The 26,962-nt window shown below is 40.6% G+C and overlaps 1 protein-coding gene across 1 annotated transcript in view; it reads left to right on the plus strand.

The window, feature by feature from the left end:
• Nucleotides 1–12,665: 12,665 nt before the first annotated feature.
• SP4 (Sp4 transcription factor) overlaps nt 12,666–26,962 on the plus strand; it is an 87,742-nt gene continuing 73,445 nt past the window's right edge. Inside the window, exons 1-3 of the mRNA XM_050785404.1 lie at nt 12,666–12,890; nt 13,314–13,429; nt 13,925–15,479. Coding sequence (XP_050641361.1) covers nt 12,884–12,890; nt 13,314–13,429; nt 13,925–15,479 — 1,678 coding nt within the window. The 5' untranslated portion in view covers nt 12,666–12,883. The remainder of the gene's footprint in view (nt 12,891–13,313; nt 13,430–13,924; nt 15,480–26,962) is intronic.

Here is a 26,962-nt window from a genome sequence, read left to right on the forward strand (position 1 = left end):
GAAATAAGATTATTTATCTTCCTGATGACACGATAACTCCAAATGACATCTTTAAAAATCTTATCCTTATGACTACTGAAATCTTATTAGTCCTTCAGTTTAGCTATCGTTAATTGCATAACTTCTATATATCAGCGCTTTACATACACAATTTTATTTAATTTTTCCCCTCAAATGTTTCAAGATAGACATCATCACTTCAATTTTACAGTTAAAGGAATTGAGACTCAAAGAGATCAAGTAGTTTGCCCAAGGTTACCTGGCTGAGGCAGGATAGGAAGCTAGAGGTGTGTCTTACTTCATTTCCTTTCTCTTTCCACTACCTCCATGCTGTCTCAGAGATAACAGGATAATTATTTTAAAATTAAGAAGAATTATTCATTATTTAGAAACAATTTAAATCTCACAGTTGTTTGATATCCGCTGACTTCCTTGATATGAATTTACTGCAAAGCTATTGAAGCTTAAGTTTCAAGGACCATTCACTGGCAGAAGTGCCTTCCAAGCCTCTGTATCAATTTTTATTCATAATTTTGTATACTTTGTTTGGAAAAAGTGCTCCCCAACCTTAAAAACTTCGGTCTCCACAGAATTTGGGTCTGCTCCTGCTGCTGTCAGATGCATAAATCCTCTTTTACAACATTCCCAATAAGTCATAGTTGAGGCTGTGCTTGAACGCCTCTGATTCAGACGAGCTCACCACCCCAAGGGAGTTTGTTTCATTTCAGATCATTCTAATTCTTTAGGACTTATTCATTTAAATTATTTATCCTTTTACCAACATCTCTCCAACCCAGAAGTTCTTTTTATATTGTGCTAAAATCTACCTCCTGCCAGCATCCATTTATTGATCTTAGTTCAGCCCTCTGAAACTACAGTAAGTCCTTACTTAACAACATCAATAGGTTCTTGGAAACTGTGACTTTAAGAGAAACAACAAACCAATTTTACCATAGGCTAATTCATATAAACAAGTGTTAAGTTTCTATGGCATACTTCTGGTCACAAAAACATTGCCAAACTTAAATAAAGACCCCAAACAGGCGAGGCATGGTGGCTCACACTTATCATCCCAGCACTTTGGGGGGCTGGGGCTGGAGGATCACCTGAACCCTGGAGTTCCAGCCTACAATGCCATGATCATGCCACTGCACTCCAGCCTGGGGTCAGAGCAAGACCAGACACTTCTAATATTGAACACTGAAATAAATGTGAGCTATATATACATTTAAGAAAGATTAATAAAACAATATAATGTTTACCTGCTTATTTCAGTGCAGGGTCAAAGGTGGTTGGAGCTTCTCCCCAAAGCTCAGAGCCAAGGTGGGAACTAACCCTGGACAGGATGCCTTCCTATGGCAGAGTGCACTCATACACACACCCACACTCACTCACACCGAGACTATGTAGATATGACAATTCACCTAATGGGCAGAATTTTGGGATGTGGGAGGAAAACCAGAGGACTGCAGAAAACCCATATGGTCATGGAGAGCACGTGCAAACTCCACATAGCATGGCCTTGCTGAGAATTCATTTCTTTTTCTCATCAGTGTTATAATAAAACAATGCTGAACGAAACAGCATTATTTGAGGATCTGCTATACCTAAAGTAAACCTAATCCCTCTTCATGAATAGGCCTGAAATATTTGAAGACTGTTATAGTACCTTTTCCAAACCCATCCACCATCCTTAGAACCATTCTCGTCTCTTGCCACCCTGGCCCATCTTTTCTTCGAGTTGTTGATGTCCTTCTTAAAAAACATTCTGGATTTGGCTTGACTGACAAAGAACAAAATAACCCAACTGCTATACTAATTTGTTGAAGACTTTGCATTCATCACTATGGAAATGTATTACTGATATTATATTTGACTAACTGTTGCAACTTGCCAAATTACATGGTACCCTGATTTTATTTCCACCCCAGCCTTCAAAGTCCTGAGAAATGCTTCCTACTTTTCTTTTGGTTATGTTGTTCACATCCACGTGATCTGTCAGGAGTTGGCCAAAGATTTGGCAGGACTTAACAAGAAGGCTTCTTGGCATATTCCAGACACATTATCTGGGAAGACAGCACACCTACAACTGTCCTCGCACAAAACACCACTGTGTCTATAATGCGTGACAGGCATTACCCTTTTCATAATCATACTTTAACCCAAATGTTCTCAAACCATTTACCATCTTTGGAAAAAAAACTCTGCGGGCAGAGCTCATTGAACAGGGTAATTATACATTTTTTTTTCTTTTTTGGTCACATTTGCCATTTATATCCTTTTCTACATGGATTTATCTCAACCTTTTGCCTTCTGTTTTTGTTTTTTTCTCAATATTCCATCTGTTTTTGTCTAGAAACTCATTACCTTCCCTGGTGTGTAGAGATGGAGAAGCACCCCAACTCCTGTGTCATGTTCCTTGAGTGCACAAGCCACACTCAGGTGATATGCCCCTTTGGAGGGAAGCCAAACCATGTATGCCTTCAGTTTTCAGCCTTGCTGCTCTCCTTGCCACAGTCCCTCCCCTGCATCCCAGCCCTTCTTCTCCCACTTTTCTTCTACATTACCTTAAAGAGCCCTTCTCATCTCCCTAATGCCTTTTCCTTTTGTTAGACAAACTCAAATGTTTTAGGTCTAGAAGTTAGAAAACTTCAGAGTTCAGATTGTTTTGGAGATAAGAGGAGACTTCCCCACCCTCCTACCTTAAATTTTAAGTGAACTGCTTTCTGCAAGCTTTATAGTAAATTGCTTTCAAAAAACTAAAATGCATATAGACCCTGAAGCCCAAAAAGGCTGATGACCCCTGAAGCTATTATTTGCTCACCACATATGTGTAGTATGTAGGGGAACAGCAAATTTAATTTTCATGAAAGATGATATAAACACTGTAAACCAGAAGGAAAGAAATCCAAACTAATTATTAAGTACCTGCCACCGAGATTACCTTATTTAACCTTCTTAATAACTCTATATGGTAAAAATTATTGTGAAGATTTTTACATACTAATGAGGAAACTCTGAGAGGTTAAGTGACTCACTTGAGAACTGAGATGGTAGCCCTTGCTTGCCTGATTTCGAAGCCAGCTAAGTTTCACCCTACTTGACCTCACTCACTCTGGAACGGCTGTCAGCCAAGCTGCATGAACTCTATTAATGATACTCTAAAAAAACTTGTATTTTCATGGCCTCACAAAAATATGAGTAGGCTTAAAGGGTAGTGGCTTGACAAACCAGAAAACAATCCTGAGTAGTTTAAAATGAATACTTCCCATCTTCTTTACATTTCATTTTTAAACTTTGAATTCACTCATAGATGAACTTGATAATTGTTCCCCTGAGCCTTGTTTGACTACTGTACTTAAACTAAGAATCTGTGTTATTAAAAAACAGAGTAGCCCTAGTACACAACTGTTTTTGTTATTAGAAGAATTAAACTAAAATCTAAAGAGTAAAATCTCTGGCAATGGCAGAAATTCTTAAGTATCTAGTTTCCAGTGGATTCATTTAGTTATTTTAGGGGTATTGGTATAAATTCTATAAATGTCCAAGGGCAACTTTTGTCTTCTTTTTTGTTTTTAAATAATTTCAACTTTGATTCTAGATTCAGGGGGTTACATGTGCAGGTTGGTTACATGGGTATATTGCATGGTGCTGAGATTGGGGTATGACTGATCCAAGGGAGACTTTTGAACAGTTTGGAATAACAAACTTACAGACCCTTGGGTTTTAAATTAACATTCAATTTATTAAAGTCACAGTTTTGTTCCTCAGGTCTTCAAGTCCAATTTTCACATCTTATTGGTCAATTTTTAAGTCTATAAGTATTTGAATAAAATAATTTTCACCCAAATTTGATTAATGCTCTATTAATCTCAAAATAAACACAAAAATTTTAAAAACAATTTCATGTAGGTAATTTATTAATTAGTTCAAACTACTTTCCTAAATTTAATACAATTATATTCTTCCAAGCCTTTTTTTTTTAAATATTTTTTTTTTCCCTGTGACACAGCCCTCAGGAGAACATGTGCCCCCTTCCAAGCATTTTAAACGCCTGAAATGGCAAATTCATAGCCCTAACATTCAAGTGACTTTTATGAAATAGCTATCAGTCTTTGGAGCAAGGAAATGCTTTGCTATCTCTGAGAAACTGGCAATTCTTTTCTTTCTGATATGAAATTATAAAACCAATCATGTTTCTCTATTTGCTGTGGCTGCTAGGAAGCTCAGGGTCAAAATTAAAGCTCAGATAAAACATATACATTGACACTATTGGTCATGTTTGTTTTTTCTTTTTCATTGGAACTGATTTTCTATTTCAATTTGTATTTTACTATTTTATTATCTATGACTCAAGTTCTTTTGAAAAGAAAAATGTCATCAGTGCAAATAAATCAGGAAATAGAACCTGAATGGCATTATTACTGGCGGCCCTTGGATAGTTAAGAGAATCCATAACTACCATTAAAAATTAATGCTTGCAGCTGCTAGGGAGAATATCTGTTAATAATATTGGAAGTGCTTCCTTTGGGATACATTCCTCTAGCTCCCTTCTTACTGAATTTCATAGTTTATGTTTTAATTCAGGCCATTCCTTTTTTTTTTTTTTTCCAAATCTGATAAAAAGAAAAATTGCTGTAATTTTGCTGTGATGGGGTAACTCCATTTCATTTGTGTAGTTCTAATAAAACTAAAATTCATTGATTCAATAAGCATGTATCAAATGCCTACCATGGGCCAGGCATTCTTCTAGGCATTTAGGATTTATGTGCATATGCCAGGGGCATGGGCGGGCTTATGGTGGAGGGGTAGGAGGTAGAGGAAGCAGAAAATAATTACCCACTCCTATTATAGTGGATTCTGCCTAAATAGTACAAAAGGTAACATATCCCTGTATGTACACTATATAAACTTTTGTTTTGTTTTGTTTTTGTTTTTGAGACGGAGTCTCACTCTGTCACCCAGGCTGGAGTGCAGTGGCGTGATCTTGGCTCACTGCAACCTCCACCCCCTGGTTTCAAGCGATTCTCCTGCCTCAGCCTCCTGAGTAGCTGGGGTTACAGGCGTGCGCCACCATACCCGGCTAATTTTTGTAGTTTTAGTAGAGACGGGGTTTCACCATGTTGGTCAGGCTGGTCTCAAACACCTGACCTTGTGATCCACCCACCTTGGCCTCCCAAAGTGCTGGGATATAAACACATTTTAATAAACTGTGAAAAGCATTCGTTTACGTTAAGAATAACCTGTCTAAAACAGGGCTCAAAATACATTATACCAAATATGTGGCAAAAGACAAAAGTTAATAAATTGGGGCTGGGCGCGATGGCTCACGCCTGTAATCCCAGCACTTTGGAAGGCTGAGTTTGAGACCAGCCTGGCCAATATGGCGAAACCCCATCTCTACTAAAAATATAAAAATTAGCTGGGCATGGTAGTGGGTGCCTGTAATCCCAGCTACTCAGGAGGCTGAGGCAGGAGGATCACTGGAACACGGGAGGCGGAGACCGCAGTGAGCCAAGATTGCGCCACTGCACTCCAACCTGGGCAATGGAGCCAGACTCCATCTCTAAATAAATAAATAAATATTGGAAAAATATATTAGCAATACTAATGACAAGCAAAGGCTTAATCTTACAAAATACAGTTAGCTCCTAAAAATGGGTAAGAGAAATACAAATAATACTAAAAAAAATAAAAGAGGCAAGAATATGAACAGGCAGTTTGCTGCAGTGGGAATTGTACATGGCCAGTAAGCAAATGCCAAGATGCTCAACGCCTCAAGCAGTCAGGTCAATACGTTCTTCACCCATCAGAGCTGCAGTAATTTGAGGGGTTGGGAATAATCTATGCTGGTAAAACTACAGGAAAATGAGCACTTTCACACTTACTGGGTGACTACATGAAATAAAAAACTTTTTCATGCAGTAACCTTACAGTATATATGAAAATTTTACATATCCACTTTGTGACAGCAATTCCACTGTTGGAAACCTCTCTAGTAAAATAAAAATGCCAACATAAAAGAATATTTTGCAAGTACTGGTATAACTAAGTTTATTACAATTTATGGTTTATTACAATTTATGGTAGGTGAAAATAGTGGCTATTAATCCAGGTATTTTTATTGAATAAAACATGTTCATATCATAGAGCAGTATGTTGTATTAAAATAGTAATTTCAATTTATATATTTTTTAACCTGGTGAGATGGCCATAATATATTAAGGTAAAAAATCCAAGTTTGCATATATGTGTTGTGTATGTGTGTGTGTGTGCAATTTTATGTTAAAAATCTCATAAACACATATGATTTGTGTAAACTAGAGAAAAGTGAGAAAGGATATACTATCAGTTAACATTGATGAATTCAGTGTTTGGAATAGAGGTAGATAGAATAGAGAGGCTTTTCACTCATACACCTGTGTGTACGGCTTGTGGAAACTAGCATAATTTAGTAATAACTTTAATAATCATGATAAAAATGACAGCCAACATTTAATGAGCGTTTACCAGAGACTATTCTAGAATCTTTTAATCTCATTCAATTCCTGAAACAACCTCATGAGATGGTAATACTATCATCTTCACTGTTTTATAGATGAAGGAATGAGGCTCAGAAGGATTGAAGTCACTTGCTCAAAGGCTGCACTTTTAATAAGCAGCAGACTAGAATATACATCTGAGTAGTTTTATCCAATGAAAGATTATTAACAAAAAAATAATAAATTCAGTATCTGGAATTGGCATGTTTTAGAAAGTTACAATTGCAAATACACTAGGCATTTTTGTTCTATATTTTCATGATTTTTAATCAGCGACTTTATTTTTTATTTATTTTTGAGACAGGGTCTTGCTCTGTCACCCAGACTGGAGTGCAGTGGTATCATCATGGCTCACTGCAGCCTCAACCTCCCAGGCCCCAGCGATCCTCCCACCTCAGTCTCCTTAGTAGTTGTAACAATAGGTACACGCCAACACACCCAGTTACTTTTTTTTTTTTTTTTTTTTTAGTTTTTCTAGAGACATAGTGTTACTATATTACCCAGGCTGGTCTTGAACTCCTGAGCTCAAGTGATCCTCCCACCTCAGACTGCCAAACTGTTGGGATTACAGAAATGAGCCACTGCACTTGGCAATCACCAGTTCATATATAACCTTGGGAAAATTAATTCATCTATGTCTTAACTTCCACATTGACCAAATATCTTTTATTTTATGGCAACAATAATAAGCCATATAATACTCCTTTGCACATATAGATTGATATAAAATATTGAACAGTTGTATATGCTATGTTCCAATAACTGCCAATAGCTATTAATTGTGTTCTAATGTGAATTAACTATACATGTAACTGGGCTGAAATAATAAACTTTATACATTTAAAAATTCTGAATTAAATCTTCTCTGAAGTTGTCCATGGGCAGACTATGAGAGAGCTAAATGCATACACGTGAGGAATAGCAAGGCCATCTACTTATCTGCTAAACGCAGCACTCTGCAGGTTTATCTTGATTCACTTGCCGGTGTCAGTTATGTATGTATATGTATATGTATATGTATATGTATATGTATATGTATATGTATATGAATATCCAAATTACATTACACTTAAACTTTGTAAAACTTTCTCTGCTTCCTGAAAACAATTATTGTTGGCTAAGGAATTTATTTTTAATGCGATTTTATATTCTACCAGGGTTTTACTATGATAACAACTATGCATGGTCCAGATGTACTAATGAGGCTATTTGTTCTAAGTGATATATGTTCACTAAGTCCTATGTCTAATTTCTGGTTGGCTATACTCTCAGTTAATACATTTTTGAGCAAAAGTGGATGTTAAGCTTTGACTATTCTCTGGCTTATAGTCTCTCCAAATCTTTGCTATCTGCTTCCCAAATACAAAATGATTTGTGTAACTTTCAGAGGGTGCTAGGAGAAAAAAAGAAGAAAAAAATGAAGCAGCTTAACAGTTATTTAAAAAGTAGCTTCCTGGCTGGGGGCAGTGGTTCACACCTGTAATCCCAGCACTTCAGGAGGCCAAGGCTGGTGGATCCCCTGAGGTCAGGAGATCGAGACCAGCCTGGCCAATATGCTGAAACCCCCTCTCTACTAAAAATACAAAAAGTAGCCAGGCATGGTGGCAGGCACCTATAATCCCAGCTACTTGGGAGACTGAGGCAGGAGAATCGCTTGAACCTGGGAGGCGGAGGTTGCAGTGAGCCAAGATGGAACCATTGCATTGCAGCCTGGGGCACAAGAACGAGACTTCATCTCCAAAAAAAAAAAAAGGAACTTCCTAAAAGAGACACTCAAATACAGTCTCCTTTTCTCATTTATGCCATGTTTGGGCCTAAGTTTCTTCTTCTGAAGTACTAAGTAACCTCTGGAACTCCTTCTGTCACATTCATTCAGGTGTCAACCAGTGTCCCCTCCTTGCCAAGTCCCCTCATTGTTCCCCCACCCTCTGGGTCTCTCAACTCCATAACTACAAGGATAATTTGTGGCAGAGGACTTCTACCTCTAGGACACTATTTCAGCTTTATGGAAGTGTTTGAGCTGAATGGTCAGTGCTCAGTGTCGTCAAATATTTCACATACAAATGCTGATTTCCTCTGTGTGTGTACATACTGGGCCATAATGTAAAATATACTTATTCCTTTTTTTTTTCCTTTGAGACAGAGTCTTGTTCTGTCACCCAGGCTGGAGTGCAGTGGCATGATCTCAGCTTACTATAGCCCCCAGCTCACTGCAGCCCCTGACTCCCAGGTTCAAGTGATTCTCCTGCCTCAGCCTCCCAAGGCACTCGCCACCATGGCTGGCTAATTTTTGTATTTTTAGTAGAGACAGGATTTCACCATGTTGTCTAGGCTGGTCTTGAACTCCTGACCTTAAATGATTCACCCAGGCTGGTCTTGAACTCCTGACCTCAAGCAATTCAGCCCACCTTGGGCTCCCAAAGTGCCGGGCTTACAGATGTGAGCCACCGCGCCTGGCCTAGGGTCATATATTTTTAAAAAGTACACACTGGGCCAGCCATGATGTAAAATATATGTATTTCTGTGGGTCACAGTTTTTTTAAAAGTTTGAAAGTCACTGTTTTCTAGGCAATAATGAGCGTAGGAAGGAATGTTTTTAGACCACTTCTTCCTCAGGGAAGAGACCACCCTCGCAGGCCTGAGGCTGAGTATTTTGTTGAATTTATGTTTACATTGTTGAAGAAAAAAATAATTCAGGATACTTGTTAAAGACAGCAATAAAGACTTTAGTCAAGGAGAGACTATCCAATGGGGTCTTGCAGTGGGAGAGAGAGATTGGACTCAACTATGATTACAAAGACAACTAGAGATCTGAAGCCAAGGAGTAGGATGGAGTCAGTGGATGGAAAATTACCAAGGGGAAATTTCCAGAATAAAGGAGGATTCTGGCTAAACCAATTTAATGGGATTATTGCTGAAGGCAGGCCAGGGTGCTAAGATATCGAGAACAGGGGATAAGGAATTTTATTGGATATCAAGTATGGTTAAATACTAAGGGTGAGGCGTTTTTACCCAACCGATGCAGCAAGATTCTTGCTAAAACTGGACTAAATGGACAAAGCCACTAAACTAAGGACAGTTCCAGGTCAGGACCTAGTCAGAAAGAGGACTCAGATGAACCTGATTAAAGTTTGGTCAAAGGAGAGAGTCTTTGTCAGTATTACCTCCCTAGCAAAACTAGGTTTCCACCGGGTATCACACTGAGGACTTTTGGTTATTATCTTCAAATGGAAGACAGCAGAGGGAGGAGAAGCAAGCTCTTTCCTGATTCTTCTAAGGTCACTAATCTCATTCATGAGGGCTCCATATTTAATCCTAATTATCTCCCAAAGACCCTACCTTCTAATTTCTAATACCATCACACTAAAGGGTAGAATTTTTCCTTCCTTTCCGTCCTTCATCCCTCCCTCCCTCCCTCCCTTCTTCTTCTTTTTAAGACAGCCTGTTGCCCAGGCTGGAGTGCAGTGGCGCCATCTTGGCCCATTGCAACCTCCGCCTCCTAGGCTCAAGCGATCCTCCTGCCTCAGCCTCACAAGAAGCTGGGATTACGGGACGGCACCACCATGCCAGCTGATTTTTGTAGAGCCTGGGTTTCACCATGTTGCCTAAACTGGTCTGGAACTGCTGGGTTCAAGTGATCCGCCCGCCTCGGCCTCCCAAAGAGCTAGGATTACAGGCGTGAGCCGCGCCCCACGTAGAATTTCAACACATGGATGGGGAAAGGGGCAGAGAACATAAACATTCAGTCCATAACAGCCAGGAACTAGAAGACTTTGGTCCACCATAAAAAGCAGGACTTAACGTTTCATGGATACTAGTATTGCCACTTACCTATAGGGTGGAGAATATTTAGGACTTTGTGGATTCATACTGATGGTAAGCATTATTATTATTATTATTATCCTATATATTTTTTGAGACGGAGTCTCACACTGTCGCCTGGGGTTGGAGTGCGATGGCTAGATCTCAGCTCACTGCAACCTCCACCTCCCAGGTTCACGCAATTCTCCTGCCTCAGCCTCCTGAGTAGCTGGGCTTACAGACACACACCACCACACTTGGCTAATTTTTTGTATTTTTAGTAGAGGCGGGGTTTCACTATGTTGGCCAGACTGGTCTCGAACTCCTGACCTCCTGATCCGCCTGCCTCACCCTTCCAAAGCATTATTTTTAATCTATGGTTCAGAGTCAGTGACATTGCCTCTCTGAAGCAAGTTTTCTAAACGAAAACGACAATGAAAGCCCCAATTCATAAGACTGCAAAATGTCTTCATTTATCATGGTGAACTGGGGGGAGGAGGGGACCTGAGGAGACAGTATATACGTAACTGCAAGAAGCACTTTTGAGCTTTCTATATTGTACACGATGGGGAAAAAACATGTTGTTCAGGGATCTCTGGCTCATTTTATAAGATGGGGTAGACAATACCATGTAATTCTTTATTCGAATTGCTTTGTCTTGCTGCATGGCTTTGTCACTAGCTGATTTTGCAATTACTTTAACAAGCAGAGGAAATGCCAGTCAAGTTCAGCATCTGGGACTTCCTCACCCTTGCAACATGTCAGGCCTCAGGCAGGAGACAAAAATGCCCAAGGCTGAGTGTGGAGCCCAGGTAAAAAGAGAGAGAATGGCTTTGAGCCTGGTGTGTAAGCATGCCTTGTTCCCAAGGCCAGTATTTACATGTGGGGTCACTTCCACCTTTGGTACAGTTAATCAGGCGCTGATTACGTTCCATGGCATCATCCTGACTTCAGGACTTTGTAGGAAAGCTGAGGCAGGACACTGCTCAAGTGCATTTGACAATAAAATGCTTTGTGCAGCCAGATGTAAATTCCACTTGCCCTTATGCTCATGCTAAACCGTAAGTGGGGCTGACCCTTATGGAGCTGGGCTTTTCTCTGCCGGGAGACTCTCTTGTCAGCTAAGGCTTAGAACTCCGCCAACCACTTAGGCTTTTAGGCAAAACGCGATGCAACCCTAGAAGGCGGGTCACTGCTCTGCACCAGCTGCCAGCCAGAGAGACAACAAATAAAAATAGAAGATCCTTCTCTGTGAGAAAACAGGCCTTGGACTCAAAGCGGGGGGCCTGAGGGGAAGGTGAGCAAAGAAAGGCAAGGCAAGGGCGCTGCTTCAAGAAGCCGGGTTCATTCAAACCCCGAGGACAGCAAACCCCGCCTCCCCACGCCGCCGCCCGCTCAATCGCCGAGCGCTCCGGGTGTGAGCTCGCCCCGCGGGGAGCGGCTTGGAGCCGAGGAGGCGGCGGCAGAGGTGCTTTGGGCAGCCCCGCGCGGCGGATAGGCCCAGGCAAACAACACCCATTCCCCCTCCTCCTCGCTCAGTTCAACTCCCACTCGGCCCCGGCCACGCCCTGTCGCCACCGCCCCCTCGGGCAGCTTTCCGCTCGGCAGCCAGGCCTCGGTCGGGGGCGGGAGAGAGGCGGTGCCTCGAAGAAGTCACCGCGGCCGCCGGAAACTACGAGTACCGAGAGCCTTCGCGGCAGTACCCCACCCCCTTTCTCCTACCACTCAGCGCGCGTCACCGTGGGCTCAGCCAATGGAGACCGAGCCAGGGAAAAAGGGCGCCCGGGTCCGGATGCGCCTCAGGAAAGCCATGCTCCCTACGCGGGGGCAGCGGCCAGTTCACCTGGCGCGCCGATCTGTCGGTGGGCTGCGCGCGCCCACGTCCGTCCCTCTCGCTTGCCTGGGGCAAAGGCCCTACTTTTTGCTTTAGTGGCAACTGGAGGGATTGCTGGAGCGGGTTTTTGAGTGGAGGGCGCTGGGAAATGAGTAGGGGGCGGGATATCCTGAGACAACAAGTTTGGCTGTATGGAGGGCCTACCGACAGCGCTCCTGAGCTAGAACGCGGAGAGAAAGAGCCCCGGAGCAGCCGGGGAGGAGGAGAAGAGCTGCTAAAAGAATAACCCCGAGAAAGGGGGTGGAGAGGAGGCGGCCCCAGCGCCCCGGCCCCCGGCAGGTCGGCGGCCAATCCGCTGGGGGAAGGGGTGGAGAGTCGGAGGCTCCGGCGGAGAGAGGCCGAGGGGGGTGGGGAGTCGGCCAGGCTCGCACCGCCCTGGCCCCGCCCCCGACCCGCGCCGCCGCCCGCGCCGCGCGCCGCCGCTGTCAATCAAGGGCGAGTCAGCCGGGCTCGGGCGGAGAGAGGAGCTGCTACGCCACAGCCCAGCGGCGGCCATTCGCGGAAAAAGAGGCAGAGCCTGTGCCAGCTACAGCCTCCTCCGAGCCACCGCGGGCGGGCGGGACCGGCCTCTCCTCCCGCCTCGCCCCCACCCCCACCCACCTCTATCCCAGTGTCTCCGTCTGAGGGTTTGTCCTGTTAATGCGGGATGAGCGGTACGTATTCTCCACCCCCCTCAGTCTCCTTCGCCGCCTCCCTCTCTCCCTCCCTCCCCAGACCCTGCTAGGTTCTTCCCCCTCCCCCGGGGCCGCTGAGATGCTTTAAGGGGAGGAGGAGAGGGCGGGAGGGAATCAGGGGGAGGGAAGGAGGGTTGTGTTTTGTCTTAATGTCTGAGAGAGAACAACCTCCTTCTGGGTGTTGCTCTGGAGCCGATGGGTCGGGTTTCAAACCACGTTTTGTGATATCCCCCTCCTCCCTTCCCTCCTTCTCCCCCACCCCCTGCCGGTGTGCGTGGATCGCGGGTTTATGGAGATTAATGTTCTGGGGGAGGGGGGAAGAAGAGGAGAGGAAGAAGACGAATAATAATAATCCTAATAACCTGTTGTCGTGTGTGTGTGTGGTGGGGGGGTTTGTTGCAGATCAGAAGAAGGAGGAGGAGGAGGAGGCGGCAGCGGCAGCGGCGATGGCTACAGAAGGAGGGAAAACCTCTGAGCCAGAGAATAACAATAAAAAACCCAAAACCTCAGGCTCCCAGGTAAAAGCAAGCAAATAAAAAAAATTCATCACGACACATTAGGAGAGAGAGAGAGTTATGCCCTTTAAATGCCCAGAAGTAACAATAAAAATGTTTATCCACTCAAAGCATCTTTCTGAGAGTGTGGAACTTAAATTGTAAATTCATCAAGATTTCACCTCTTTAAGGGTATAACGCTGTTTAAAATTACATCAGGAATTCAGACTATAAGAAAAGGGTGTGTGTGTTCCTAAGGGCATTTTGAGTTTAGGAACATAACACTTTACAAAGTTTTAAAGAAATTTCCTTTTATTTAAACTTTATATTATAGGACTTGCTTCCTTATTCATATAGTTCTTATCTACTTTCGTTTGTATTTCTTTTTGATTTCTGCTGCTTCCTAAATTCTGTTATGTAGAGCTGTCAAAATAAGTAACCCCCTGGCAACTACTGGCCTCCACTAAATCCGCCCACTTTTTTTCCCCCCCCTCTCCTTTACCATCCCATTTTGGGTAGGACTCTCAGCCCTCTCCTCTGGCTTTACTGGCAGCTACTTGCAGCAAAATAGGGACTCCTGGTGAAAATCAAGCAACTGGACAACAACAAATTATTATAGATCCAAGTCAAGGATTGGTGCAACTTCAGAATCAACCACAACAGCTAGAACTGGTAACAACGCAACTTGCTGGAAACGCTTGGCAACTTGTTGCCTCCACTCCTCCTGCTTCAAAAGAGAATAACGTTTCTCAACCAGCTTCTAGTTCGTCTAGTTCTTCCAGCAGTAATAACGGGAGTGCATCTCCTACAAAAACTAAATCAGGTAATTCTTCCACCCCTGGTCAATTTCAAGTCATACAAGTACAAAATCCAAGTGGTAGTGTACAGTACCAAGTAATTCCACAACTTCAGACAGTGGAAGGTCAACAAATTCAAATCAATCCAACTAGTAGTTCATCTCTACAGGATTTGCAGGGTCAAATTCAGCTCATTTCTGCAGGTAATAATCAAGCTATACTTACAGCTGCTAACAGGACAGCTTCTGGGAATATTCTTGCTCAAAACCTGGCAAATCAGACAGTTCCAGTCCAAATTAGACCTGGTGTTTCAATACCACTGCAGTTACAGACTCTTCCTGGTACTCAGGCTCAAGTTGTAACAACCCTACCAATTAACATTGGAGGAGTGACTCTAGCTTTGCCAGTGATAAACAACGTGGCCACCGGAGGAGGGACTGGGCAGGTTGGCCAGCCTGCTACTACTGCTGATAGTGGGACTTCCAATGGGAATCAATTAGTTTCCACACCCACCAACACCACTACTTCTGCCAGTACTATGCCGGAATCTCCCTCCTCCTCCACTACCTGCACAACCACTGCTTCAACATCTTTGACAAGCAGTGACACATTAGTGAGCTCAGCAGATACGGGCCAGTATGCAAGCACATCAGCCAGTAGTTCTGAACGCACCATTGAAGAATCTCAAACACCTGCTGCTACTGAGTCTGAAGCCCAGAGCTCCAGTCAGCTTCAGCCTAATGGAATGCAGAATGCACAGGATCAATCAAATTCTCTTCAGCAGGTGCAAATTGTAGGCCAACCTATCTTACAACAGATCCAGATCCAGCAGCCTCAGCAACAGATCATTCAGGCTATTCCACCACAGTCATTTCAACTCCAGTCAGGGCAGACAATTCAGACCATCCAGCAGCCGCCTTTACAGAATGTTCAACTTCAAGCAGTAAATCCGACTCAGGTGCTTATCAGGGCTCCAACTTTAACACCTTCAGGGCAAATCAGTTGGCAAACTGTACAGGTTCAGAATATTCAGAGTCTTTCAAATTTGCAAGTTCAGAATGCTGGGTTATCCCAACAATTAACCATCACCCCAGTGTCTTCAAGCGGTGGCACAACTCTTGCTCAGATTGCTCCGGTGGCTGTTGCTGGTGCCCCAATAACTTTGAATACTGCCCAGCTTGCATCAGTGCCTAACCTTCAGACAGTGAGCGTTGCCAACCTGGGTGCTGCAGGTGTTCAAGTGCAGGGAGTTCCCGTTACAATCACTAGTGTTGCAGGTAAGTTATGACATCTTTTAAAGTACCTTTTAAATAGTTTTTCATAACAATTACTGCTTTTCTTTGCTAATTCTTAGGTTTGACTTAAACCTCTGAAGTAAACACAGAATCATAAGGAACCAGAAACAGGAATATTATACTAACAAACATAGCTCTATAGTAATCAGTGTGACATGTTCACTTTTGTAGATTTTATAATGTGTTAAATTTGTTAGTTTTTTAAAAGTAGTATTTTATGGTTCAAAGCTTTCTGATTAGAAACATAATTGCCTTCTGTAATTTAGTGGTCTTATTTGAATACATTCGAACTCTTCAGAAAGAAGCCTAGTCAAAATGATTAATTTTAAACTGAGTTGGCATATATAATTGTGAGTCTGTTGAACTTTTAATTCTGTGGTGTGATAAGGCTAACTTTTTTTTCGTGCAAGTTATTTCTCAAGCTTCAGCATCTTGTCACCCATGCTGTTGTGTTTTATTACACCGGACTGTTTTAAACTAGATACTGATACAGTTGAGAGATAATTTTAAGTTGTAAATTGTTTGGTTAACTTTTATGTCTACTTTTATGCTAATATCAGGATTTGAACGAATAATCCTTCATTTATAGAATTATATTTAATTACATCTTATGGTCATTGTGTGATTTGTAGATGTTTAATATAAGATTGGTGGAAAGCAATGAAAAATGTTGACAGTAAAATGTCACTAATTTGAATTGTGGTAAAGTTATTTTTAAACCAATTGTAAAAGCAGTTGTTATTTGTTATGCATATAAATAGATAACTTCTAAAGTACTTGGGAAGTAGTTTTAATCTTTTTTGGACCAGTCTTATTGTACCTAATAACTTTTGTTTTCTAGTTATTAAACCCTTTTCATTGATTTCTGATTTGATGAAAACCTCGTTATGTTTTAGTGCCTTTGATACTTCCAGAACTTGTTAGTCAAATATTTGTATTTTGATAATCTGAGATAAGTAAGTTTATCACTTTTGAATGATCTTTCTTGAAACAAGTTGCAGAAAAATTACACTAGGGTCTTCTTTTATGGTTAATACCTAAAGTGGACATACATATGTAAAATTGTAAATTGCCAGATAAAGCCATCTGATTCAGGAGAACTGAGATTATATTTTTTATCCAGATACTACTGATTCTAGGCCAGCGCTATCCAGCAGAACTTTCTGTGATGTTGGAAATGTTTATGTGCCCTATCTAAAATGTTAGCCACAGGCTACATGTGGCTGTTAAGCAGTTAAATGTGTCTGGGGCAACTGAGGAACTGAATTTTAAATTTTATTTAATTTAAGTAGCCACATGTGGCTAGTGGCCCCTATATTGGCAAGCACAGTCATCTACTTAGTGTTTTGATTGTGGTACTTTTTCTCCTAAAACTATTACAGCATAATTACATAAGTGTTTCTGTGGATTACAATCCTTAACTTGCTTTGTTTCTATTTCTTTGCTAAAAACTTTGACAATAATTATAGTATTTCAGAAAACTTTTTGTTTTTGGTGGGTTGAATGACAGTTTGCATTGTCAAAGCAGAAGTTACTTCACTTCCATTTCATCTTGCTTATTAAACATTAGTTAGTGAGTTGTGATTAAGAGAATTGAGTAACTTATAATTTAGGTTAGAAGTAATCAATTTTTCTGCTCTCTGGTTGTTATCTTTTGCAATCCAGAGGTTTTCCCTTAGCCATTGTGAGGGTAAACAAATGTTTTGGCCACCCAAACTTAGATTAACTTGAATGGTGCATTATAATAAACACAGGATCCAGTTTTTGGTAGTATAAGTTTTGAATTGTGGGGGGGGTCAAGGGATTTGCCTTTCAAACAAAACTTTCCAGGTGATTCTAAAACTCATTGAAGTGGCTGTCTGTGGTGGCTCATCCCGGTAATCCCAGCACTTTGGGAGGCCAGAGTGGGAGGATTGCTTGAGCCCACTAGTCCAAGACCAGCCTGGGCAACATAGGGAGACCCCGTCTCTACAAAAAATTAAACAAAAATTAGCTGGGTGTGGTGGCACACCTGTGGTCTCAGCTTCTTGGGAGGCTGAAGTAGGAGGATTGCTTGTGCCCGGGGGATCCAGGCTGCAGTGAGCTGATTGCCTCACTGCACTCCCACCTGAGTGACAGTGAGACCCTGTCTCAAACAGACAAACTCACTGAAGTTTGAGAATCAAGTGTCTGGTCATCAGCAGTGAACCAGAAGACAGAATATGAAAGTAGGTGGGGGTGTTGAGCTAGTTCATTTGTGCCTCAGAGAATGGATTTTGGTGGCAACTACAACTTTTTAGTTTTTATTTTACAAGTGTATATTGAGACGGCTACTGTATGCTGAACACTGCCAATAGGTGTGGTTATTCCTTCATTTTCAGGGATAATTTTTTCACTTAAAGGATTTACATGATTTGGGTGGTTCTGTTTAAGTATAGGAGAAAATTTGAACTCTATATAGTTGGATTTTTTCCCCCTGAAACCAAAGATTTAAAATTTTGTCGATGTTGTTTATGTTCTAATAAATATGCTCGATCATTTTAAAAAGACAGCAGTCTGACAAAGACCAGAAATGTACCTTGCTTGATGTTTACAAGTCAATACAGTTAATCGAGGCCTAGTTGTTTGCAGATTTTACCCCATTGCCTAGCATAGTAGGTGCTTGACAAATGCTCTTTGAACGAAGGTATAAAAGATGATGAAGAAAATAGCAGTTTGTAATTAGGAGCAATGCCTTGGAATGGTTTTAATGAAGCGAATGAAACAACTTTGTTTTCATTGATTTCTTTTGACTTTGCATTTTTAAGACACTAAGAGTGGGCCGGCTGTGATTACTCACGCCTTTAATCCTGGCACTTTGGGACGCCAAGGCAGGCGGATCACCTGAGGTCGGGAGTTCGAGACCAGCCTGACCAACATGGAGAAACCTTGTCTCTACTAAAAATACAAAATTAGCCGGGCGTGGTGGCACATGCCTGTAGTCCCAGCTACTCGGGAGGCTGAGACAGGAGAATCACTTGAACCCAGGAGGCGGAGGTTGCAGTGAGCCTAGATCGCGCCGTTGCACTCCAGCCTGGGCAACAAGAACAAAACTCCGTCTCAAAAAAAAAAAAAAGAAAAAAGACACTAAGAGTGGGACACCAGGAACGTTACTGTCTTGACAAAGGGGAGAAGGAGCAATGCATACCCATATCGCCCTTTTATAAATGAGCCCTGAAAGTTCAGATCTTTTACTTGGTGTCCCCATTCATCCGTAAGTACTTTCTTGGTCGGTTCATTGTGTTCCCCAGGAGAATGGTATTGTTTAATCTGTGGGGAAAATTTTGCTCTAAATTTTTATGACAAGTCTTGAAAAAATTAGTGGCTTTGACAGATGTAATTGCTAGCTCAAGGACAAAGAGCTAAAACTCTCCACCATCCACCATTCTCATTTTACTCTTCAGGAGGTTAGGGGAAGTCTGGATGATATGGACAGAAAAAAAGTAAAATCATACAAGGTAAATCTAATGAAACCAGTACTTGAAGCTGGGGAGCTTCATACTTAGTTTTATGAGATGAGAATGTTAGTGACAACCTAGGGGGATCCTCTTCCCATTAATGTGTTCAGTATAATGTGTTTCTGTGCTTTGGTCTCAGCTGTAAATCCTGACCTTCATGCTGAGCATTAGTTAGAATTGTAGTAGGAACTAGATATGTGTATGCTCTGCATTCTTTTTGTTTCGTTATTGGGATTCTGAATTTGACTTAAAATTTTTTTACTTTTACTTTAAAAAAAAATAGATTTGGGGGTACAAGTGCAGTTATGTTACATGGATATATTGCATAGTGGTGAAGTCTGGGATTTTAGTGTACCCATCACCGAAATAGTGAACCTTGTACCCAATAGGTATTTTTTCCACCCTCACCCCACCCCCCCACCTTTTGTAGTCCCCAGTGTCTGTTGTTCCACCTGTATGTCCTTGTGTAATCTTTTTTTTTTTTAGCTCCCACTTATAAGTGAGAACATGCTGAGTTTGACTTCAAAGGAAAAGCAGAAACCTTATTTTAAGCTCAAAGACAACTAATTGTACCTCTGGCTTAAGCTCCTTTATTTTAACTAAGTGAGGAGAGTGAACTACCTGTTTTCACAGTGTTTTCTAGTAGTCAAAGAGCCTTAAATAAAGTGAATTTCAGGTGTTACATTTCCTTAAAGAATTTAGAGCTTGTAGGAACAATTGATATCTAAATCTGTAATTAACTTGGAGTGGCCCACAATGTGACTTATTTTTGGCAGTAATCATCATATGTAGTAACAGAGCTCATACTGTAAGCCTTTTGATTGATGAATTAATATTTCTTTGTCAATTTTAGTGGAACTTAGCAGTTGTATGCTGGTTCTCCCACAGAGGAAGTTCAGACTTAATGATAAGATACTGCTGACCCTTCAAGAACTTGACTCTCTTACCTAATTTCTTTACTTCTCCAGGGAATTAAAATATGAAACCTGGGGATATAGTATGAAACCAGAAATGGGAGGACCAATGCTTCATTATTGGTAAAAATAGGTAACAAAGAAAATAATTAAAATTTATATTTAATTTTAAAAGTGAATTTAATCCAGTAGAATTAACTTCTTACACTGATCTTTTTTTCCAGAGCTACTAAAGGTGGAAAATTGGCTTGACGTTTAATACAAATATGGTTTTCCTTTGCCATGTATGTTTTATTAATTTGGATTTCCCTAATGGGCATCTGTATATATACATACTCATGTACTCCTGTTTGGCTCCTCTTTTTCCAGAGGAGTCAGATTTACTCAAGTAATCTTATTTCTTTAAGATTTTCTAATACTGTTTGTTATAGATTGGAATTCATTATTAGAAACTTAAATCTTATACTCAATACAAATGACTTAGAGTCTGAACTACCAAGCTGGCTTTACCTATTAAATGATTTTTTCATAGAAGATGAAAAGTACTCAATGTAGAGCCACATTAATTTTTTAAAAGGGCATTTTTTTTAAGAAGTATTTCAGGATAGAGTAGCAAAGGAAAATAGAGTTTTTTGTTTGTTTGTATTTGAGATGGAGTCTCATTCTGTCACCCAGGCTGGAGTGCAGTGGCACGATATCTATTCACTGCAACCTCCACCTCCTGGGTTCAAGCAATTCTCCGGCCTCAGCTGTCCAAGTAGCAGGGACTACAGGCACGTGTTACCACACCTGGCTAATTTTAGTAGAGATGGGGTTTTGCCATGTTGGCCAGGCTGGTCTCGAACTCCTGACCTCAGGTGATCTCCCCACTTCAGCCTCTCAGAGTGCTGGGATTACAGACGTGAGGCACCGTGTCTGACTGAAAATAGAGTTTTAATCACCTGCTTTTCAAATTCTGAATCAGGGAATATATAATGAATAATAGGGAATATTGGGGCAGGCATGAAAGCAGGTTGAGAATATTGGGGCAGGCATGAAAGCACTCACAGCTCTAAATTTGCTTAATCAAGAGAGAAGATAGGGAATGGTGCTACGCATAGATCTTGCTGAAATAACAAGACTTACAAAATGATAGAATTGTAGGTGGAAAGAATCTTGGCGATTATGGCTCAGCAGTTGTAACCTTTTGATACTGCTGGTAAAGTCTATTTATAAAGGCATTTTGTGTTTTTACTGTTTGAAGTGAAAGCAGAAATATGGGTCGAAGGTTCTGCATTGCTACATTAAGTACTTGGGGGTGACACAGTAAGGATTGACAGTAATGGGGGAACCTGGCCTAATATCAGACTATATACATATATGTGCTCTTCTGTACTTTTCTGATGTGGGTTTGAGTTAAGATTGGATATTCATAATGCTTGTCATTTTGCTACCTAGTGAATAAGGAAATTGTGGCAAAGGAAACCTGTTGAACCACAAATTGCTTATTTAAGTATGTGGTGCGATGAGGGCTTAATGAAATTGTAGTTACTAAGGTAACTTAAAAATAAATGAGCCTCTTTCTCCCACCCTCTTTCCTTAGCCCTATTTTAGAAATGAAGAAATTGAAGCCCAGAAAGGTTAAATGACCCTCTTATATTTGATGGCAAAGTGAGGGCTAGAATCTTGACTTCTCCTCCAGTTGTCTTTCTACTGCATTTCTGGGTTTGCTTTTTGGAAGTCAAGACAATAAAAATGGATGTTATCCTAGGGTCAGAAGGAACTTTCAGATTCAGTTTCAGGCTAATATCAATAACTTAAAATTTATGCTGCATGGTTAAAAAGTACCAGAAAATTTCACATGAATAACACCTCAATTTTTAAAAATATTCTTAACTTCAGACAAATGAGCTTGATAACTATCCTTAGCAAAGTCCTTGAGTGAATTATTGAGTAGTTGGCTCTTGAGCATTTTAAAAAAGAACTGAGGAATCACTGGGAGCCAGTATGGGTTCACTAAGAAACTAGGTTCATATCTTCTTTCTTTAGGGTTTCCATATGAGTATCCAAAGGAAATAATGTTAACATAATTTATCTTGATTTTAGTATTGATAGTTGTGGCCTCTTTGAAGGCTCACAGCTGGTTGCACAATTGTATGAAAAGTGGTAATTGATTATTCACCTCCGTAAAAGGTCTCACACTATGGCATGGGGTTCTAATTTTGATGTAGTGTGGCATTTTTTTTTCAGATACCAGGTTGAAGGATGGCTGAATTTACTGAATTCAAATATGAGACAGAGCTGGTAGATGGTGCTAATATGATAGAACTGAGATTCAGAGTGATCTTAACAGGCTGAAATGGTGGGCCAGAATTAGTAAGATATAATTAACAGGTAAGATCCTCTACTTAAGATGGAGTGAATTACATACCTACAAGGTAAAAAACCTGGCTTCGCAGGAGGACTTGTGAAAATGATTTGGAATTTATTGGCTTAAAATGAACTGAGAGTAGAATAAAGCTTCTTCTGTACCTTGTGCTTGTCAGACACTTCTGCAATATTGTGCGCAGTACCGGGTGGCACATTTTAAATGGGACATTGACAGACTCACAAATGTATGAAGAAGGATTCCCAGAATGAAGAATGTGGAAAACATTTCATACTAGCAATAATCAAAGAACGGAGTTTTATCTTTAAAAGAAAACAAGAAATTGTGACAGCTGTCTTTAGATGTATGAAGGGCTTTTTTTTTTTTTTTTTTTCCTGACATAGTTCTATAATTTTGTTTGGCCCTGGAAAAACATATGTATATGCACACACAAAGACAAACTAGAGTTACACAACAGTGGAATGGTTTGTTTCATTAAGTAGTGATAATTCATTGAAGATTGGATGTTCATCTGTCAAAGATTCTGTAGACTGCAAAAGAATTTCTTGTACCATATAGAAAACTTGATTAAACCATAAACTCTGAGTCTTACTCTAATTCTAAAATTTAAGATCCGTGAAATTAGAGTATATATTTTATTTTGTTCTGGGTACTCCCATCCAGCACATGGTCAGAGTTCTCTGTAAGTCTTAAACTTACATGATTAAGTATTTAGGGATTTTTGTGAGGGAGATTTAGGGTGATATTTACCATTTTTCTTATAGAGGCTGTATAATTAGGGTGAATTCTATTAAGCAATAAATGTAGCACTTTAATTCATAAATTAATATATTTCTGTTCATTCTTAAATTTACTATGTGCTTAGGTGCTATTTTTCTATGTCATTTGCTCCTTTATTTGGTGAATACCAATACATTAGTATTTTAAACATATACTTTAGTTCTGACACTGAATTTGTAGTTTGGATATTTTATCTTGGTATAGTAGCCTCCTCTTATCCGTGGTTTCTGTTACCTGTGGTCAACCATGGTCCAAAAATATTAAACGGAATATTCTAGAAGAAAACAATTTACAAGTTTTAAATTGCATGCCTTTCTGAGTAGTGTGGTGAAATCTCAGTCTGTCCAGGGCGAATGGGAATCTTCTCTTTGTCCAGTTATACCCTCTGTATCTGCTAACGAGTCACTTAGTAGCCTTCTCAACTGCTGTGATATCGCAGTGTGTTCGAGTATTTTTACTTTACATATTTATGGCCTCAAAGTGCAAAAGTAGTAATGCTGGCAATTTGGATATATCTAAGATAAGCCAAATATATGCCAAAGAGAAGTTGTTATTTCATACTTTGTGTAATGTATAAATTAAACTTTATCACAGGTGTGTATGTATGTATGTATGAAAAAACAATATGTATAGGGTTCGATCCATGGTTTCAGGGATCCAGTGGGGGTCTTGGAACATATTCCCCACTCTGATAAGGGGGGACTGCTCCAGCTCTTTAACCATAGTTGTGTTTCTGATACTATCACTTTAGTGTGAACAATGTGATTACTTTTTCTTGAGTGGAATTAGAAAACAGTTGGAAAATCTAGGATCCTAAAAGAGCCCAAATTCTGGGAAGCACTCACAGCTTTAAATTTGTCAATTTTCCCTATGGAGTAAGTAAAATCCAGCATGCCTTTTTATTTATTTATTTTTTAGGTATTTATGCTGATCTTTTATTTGTATAAATTTGTGAGGTACAAGTACAGTTTTGTTACACTGATATGTTGTATAGTGGTGAAGGCAGGGCTTTTATACTGCAGTAACGTACATTGTACCCATTAAGTAATTTCACATTCTCTGCTCCCCTCACACCCTCCTTTCTTTTCTTTCTTCTTTTTTTTTTTTTTTTCCATGAACAGTCCTGCTGCAGTAGTCCCCCTTTTTTTTTTGGCTCAGAGTATCTGGTACAAAGGTGTTTTTTGAAAATGTTTGAGGCTAAGTGCAGTGCCTCATCCTGTAATCTCAGCACTTTGGAAGGCTGAGGGAGGAGGATCACGTGAGCCCAGGAGCTTGAGACCAGCCTGGGCAACATAGTGAGAGTGTACCTCTACGAAAAAAGGAAAAAGTAAAAAATCAGCTAGGTGTGGTGACCCATGTTTGTAGTCCCAGCCACTCAAGTGACTGAGGCGGGAGGATTGCTTGAACTCAAGAGTTCTGTTCAAGGTTATAGTAACCTGTGATCGTCACTGCACTCCAGTCTGGATGAGAGAGTGAGACCTTGTGTCTTAAAAATATGTCTATGTGCATGTAAAATGTTTAAGACTCAAGAATCTTTCGAATAGGAAAAGTGATAATTCAAATATATGAAGCTTCTCTTTTCCTGAGGGATGATAATAAAGTTAAGGAGGTAGGAAATATCTGTGCTTAATCAGAGGTATGGTTCTTATAGTAGATTTATTATTAGTGCAGACCACATGAGGCTTCATGTGAGCACATGAAGCTTCACAAGAACCTAGAGGCTTCATAGAGCACAACACTAAGAATTAAAACTCACATTTTCACTTGGGTGCTCCCCGCCTCCACCAATTAGTTGTACCACTCTGGGCAAACATCATAATTATAGTTCCATTCCTTTTTTTTTTCATTTGCAAAATAGTGATATTAGTTCCTGCCTTCTTTACCTCATAGAGTCTCAAAGATTAGATAAGATATGTAAGAAAAGTCTTTGAATAATGTAAAGAAAACTGTATGCAGGAGGTGGTAACCCGGTGACATCTCTACATAGTGACACCCACTGGAAGAATGTGAAGTAGTAAAGTGGGAGAATGAGATATTTTAGGTATGGATGTTAGCTTGAGTTATATGTCAGAGGTAAACGAGAAATTTGTATAAGAGGAACGTCAGAAAGCTTTTGTAAAGTGCAAGCAAGGGTGAGGTGAGGTATATGGAGAGAGGTGTATTTACAGGTGGAAAAGAAGTGGTGTGGCCAGGCATGGTGGTTCACACCTGTAATCCCAGCACTTTGGGAGGCTGAGGCAGGCAGATCACTTGAGCTCAGGAGTTTGAGACCAGCCTGGGAAACGTCGTGAAACCAATCTCTACTAAACATATAAAAATTAGCTGGGCATAGTGTTGCATGCCTGTAGTCCCAGCTACTCTGGGAGACCGAGGGGGGAGAATTGCTTGAGCCTGGAAGTCGAAGGTTTTAGTGAGCTATCGTGCCACTGCACTTCAGTCTGGGCAACAGAATGAGACCCTGTCTCAAAATAACAACAACAACAAAAAAAACAGGTGGTGTATTTTAGTATAGTAAAAACTAAATGTCTGCTGTCTGATTAACCCTTGTTAGGTTCTGAAGATACTAACTAAACCTGTCTTAAAATGATGCTTATGTTCAGGAGAAAGACTTACATACATGAAACCATTATATGGCAGCTGCAACTACATATGAGAGTTTATACTTAAGTACTGGGTTTTGAGGCATGGAAAACAAGTGTGAGAGATCAGAAGTCAGTGAGGTTAGTGGGAAGTAAACAAGAAAGGCTTTTTCTGGTGGAGATAGAACTTGAAATAGGCCTTAAAGATTGGTTTGGAAAGTAGACATTGGAGACTTTGGGGGTGACAGGTGAAGAGTGAGGATGGCTTGAGTCAAGCTGCTAAACTTGGAATGAGCTTAATGGGGACCAAAGATTGGAAAAGCGTAAAGCTATCATGTGGAAGCTTATAACTAACACAGAATGATGGGTTCTCTTCTGTGTGCTTCCTAGAGGCTTAGTGGTCTCGCAGAGCAGCTCAGGGTTTGCCAACCAAACAGCCTGCCACTCCTGCATCAGCCGCAGAAGCGTGTTTGTTGAACCATTTCCTAACATTTTGTTTGAAGAAGAGATTCTACCAAAATAATAATAAAAAATAAATTTGAAAAAACTTGAATCTAGTGGATTGGAGGTATTGAGTAAAAATATTTGCAATGCAGATGATACTAGAGTGTTTCTTTGTAGATAAAAGTGTAGAAAGTTAGAAATCAGGAGCTCAGATAAAAGGATGTTGTTGGAGTAATTTAGTTATGAATTCACAGTGGTCCCTAGAAAGGCTGTGGCGGCAAAGTAAATGGTTACTAAATATGAAAAACAGCTTATTAAACTTCTCTAGGACCCACACTGGTGACGTGAAAGAAATGGTACGGGATTGGGTAAAAACGTAAGGTTTGTTTGTTCTTTTCGCCTACTGTGTATCAAGCATGGTAATGGGCATTGAGAAACTAAAGATGAAGTGAGACATGTTTTCTGCTCTCATACGATATATTATCTGTTGTGGGAGACACAGTGTATTTCTCTGCTTCTAGGACATGCTTTTTACATTTTATTTTTATTTCATTTTACATATATGTTTATATACATATATATATATATATTTTAAGATGGAGTCTTGTTCTATCACCCAGGCTGGAGTGCAGTGCCACGATCTCGGCTCACTGCAGCCTCTGGCACCCGGATTCAAGTAATTCTCCTCCCTCCCAGCCTCCCGAGTAGCTGGGATTATGGGCATCCGCCACCATGCCCAGCCAATTTTTGTATTTTTAGTAGAGAGGGCATTTCGCCATGTTGGCCAGGCTGGTCTTGAACTCCTGACCTCAGGTGATCCACCCACCTTGGCCTTCCTAAGTGCTGCGATTACAGGCATAAGCCACCAAGCCCGGGCCCATTTTAAATCTTTGAAATTAAAACA

Source organism: Macaca thibetana, chromosome 3 (assembly GCF_024542745.1).
Source record: "Macaca thibetana thibetana isolate TM-01 chromosome 3, ASM2454274v1, whole genome shotgun sequence".
Classification (NCBI taxonomy): Eukaryota; Metazoa; Chordata; class Mammalia; order Primates; family Cercopithecidae; genus Macaca; species Macaca thibetana.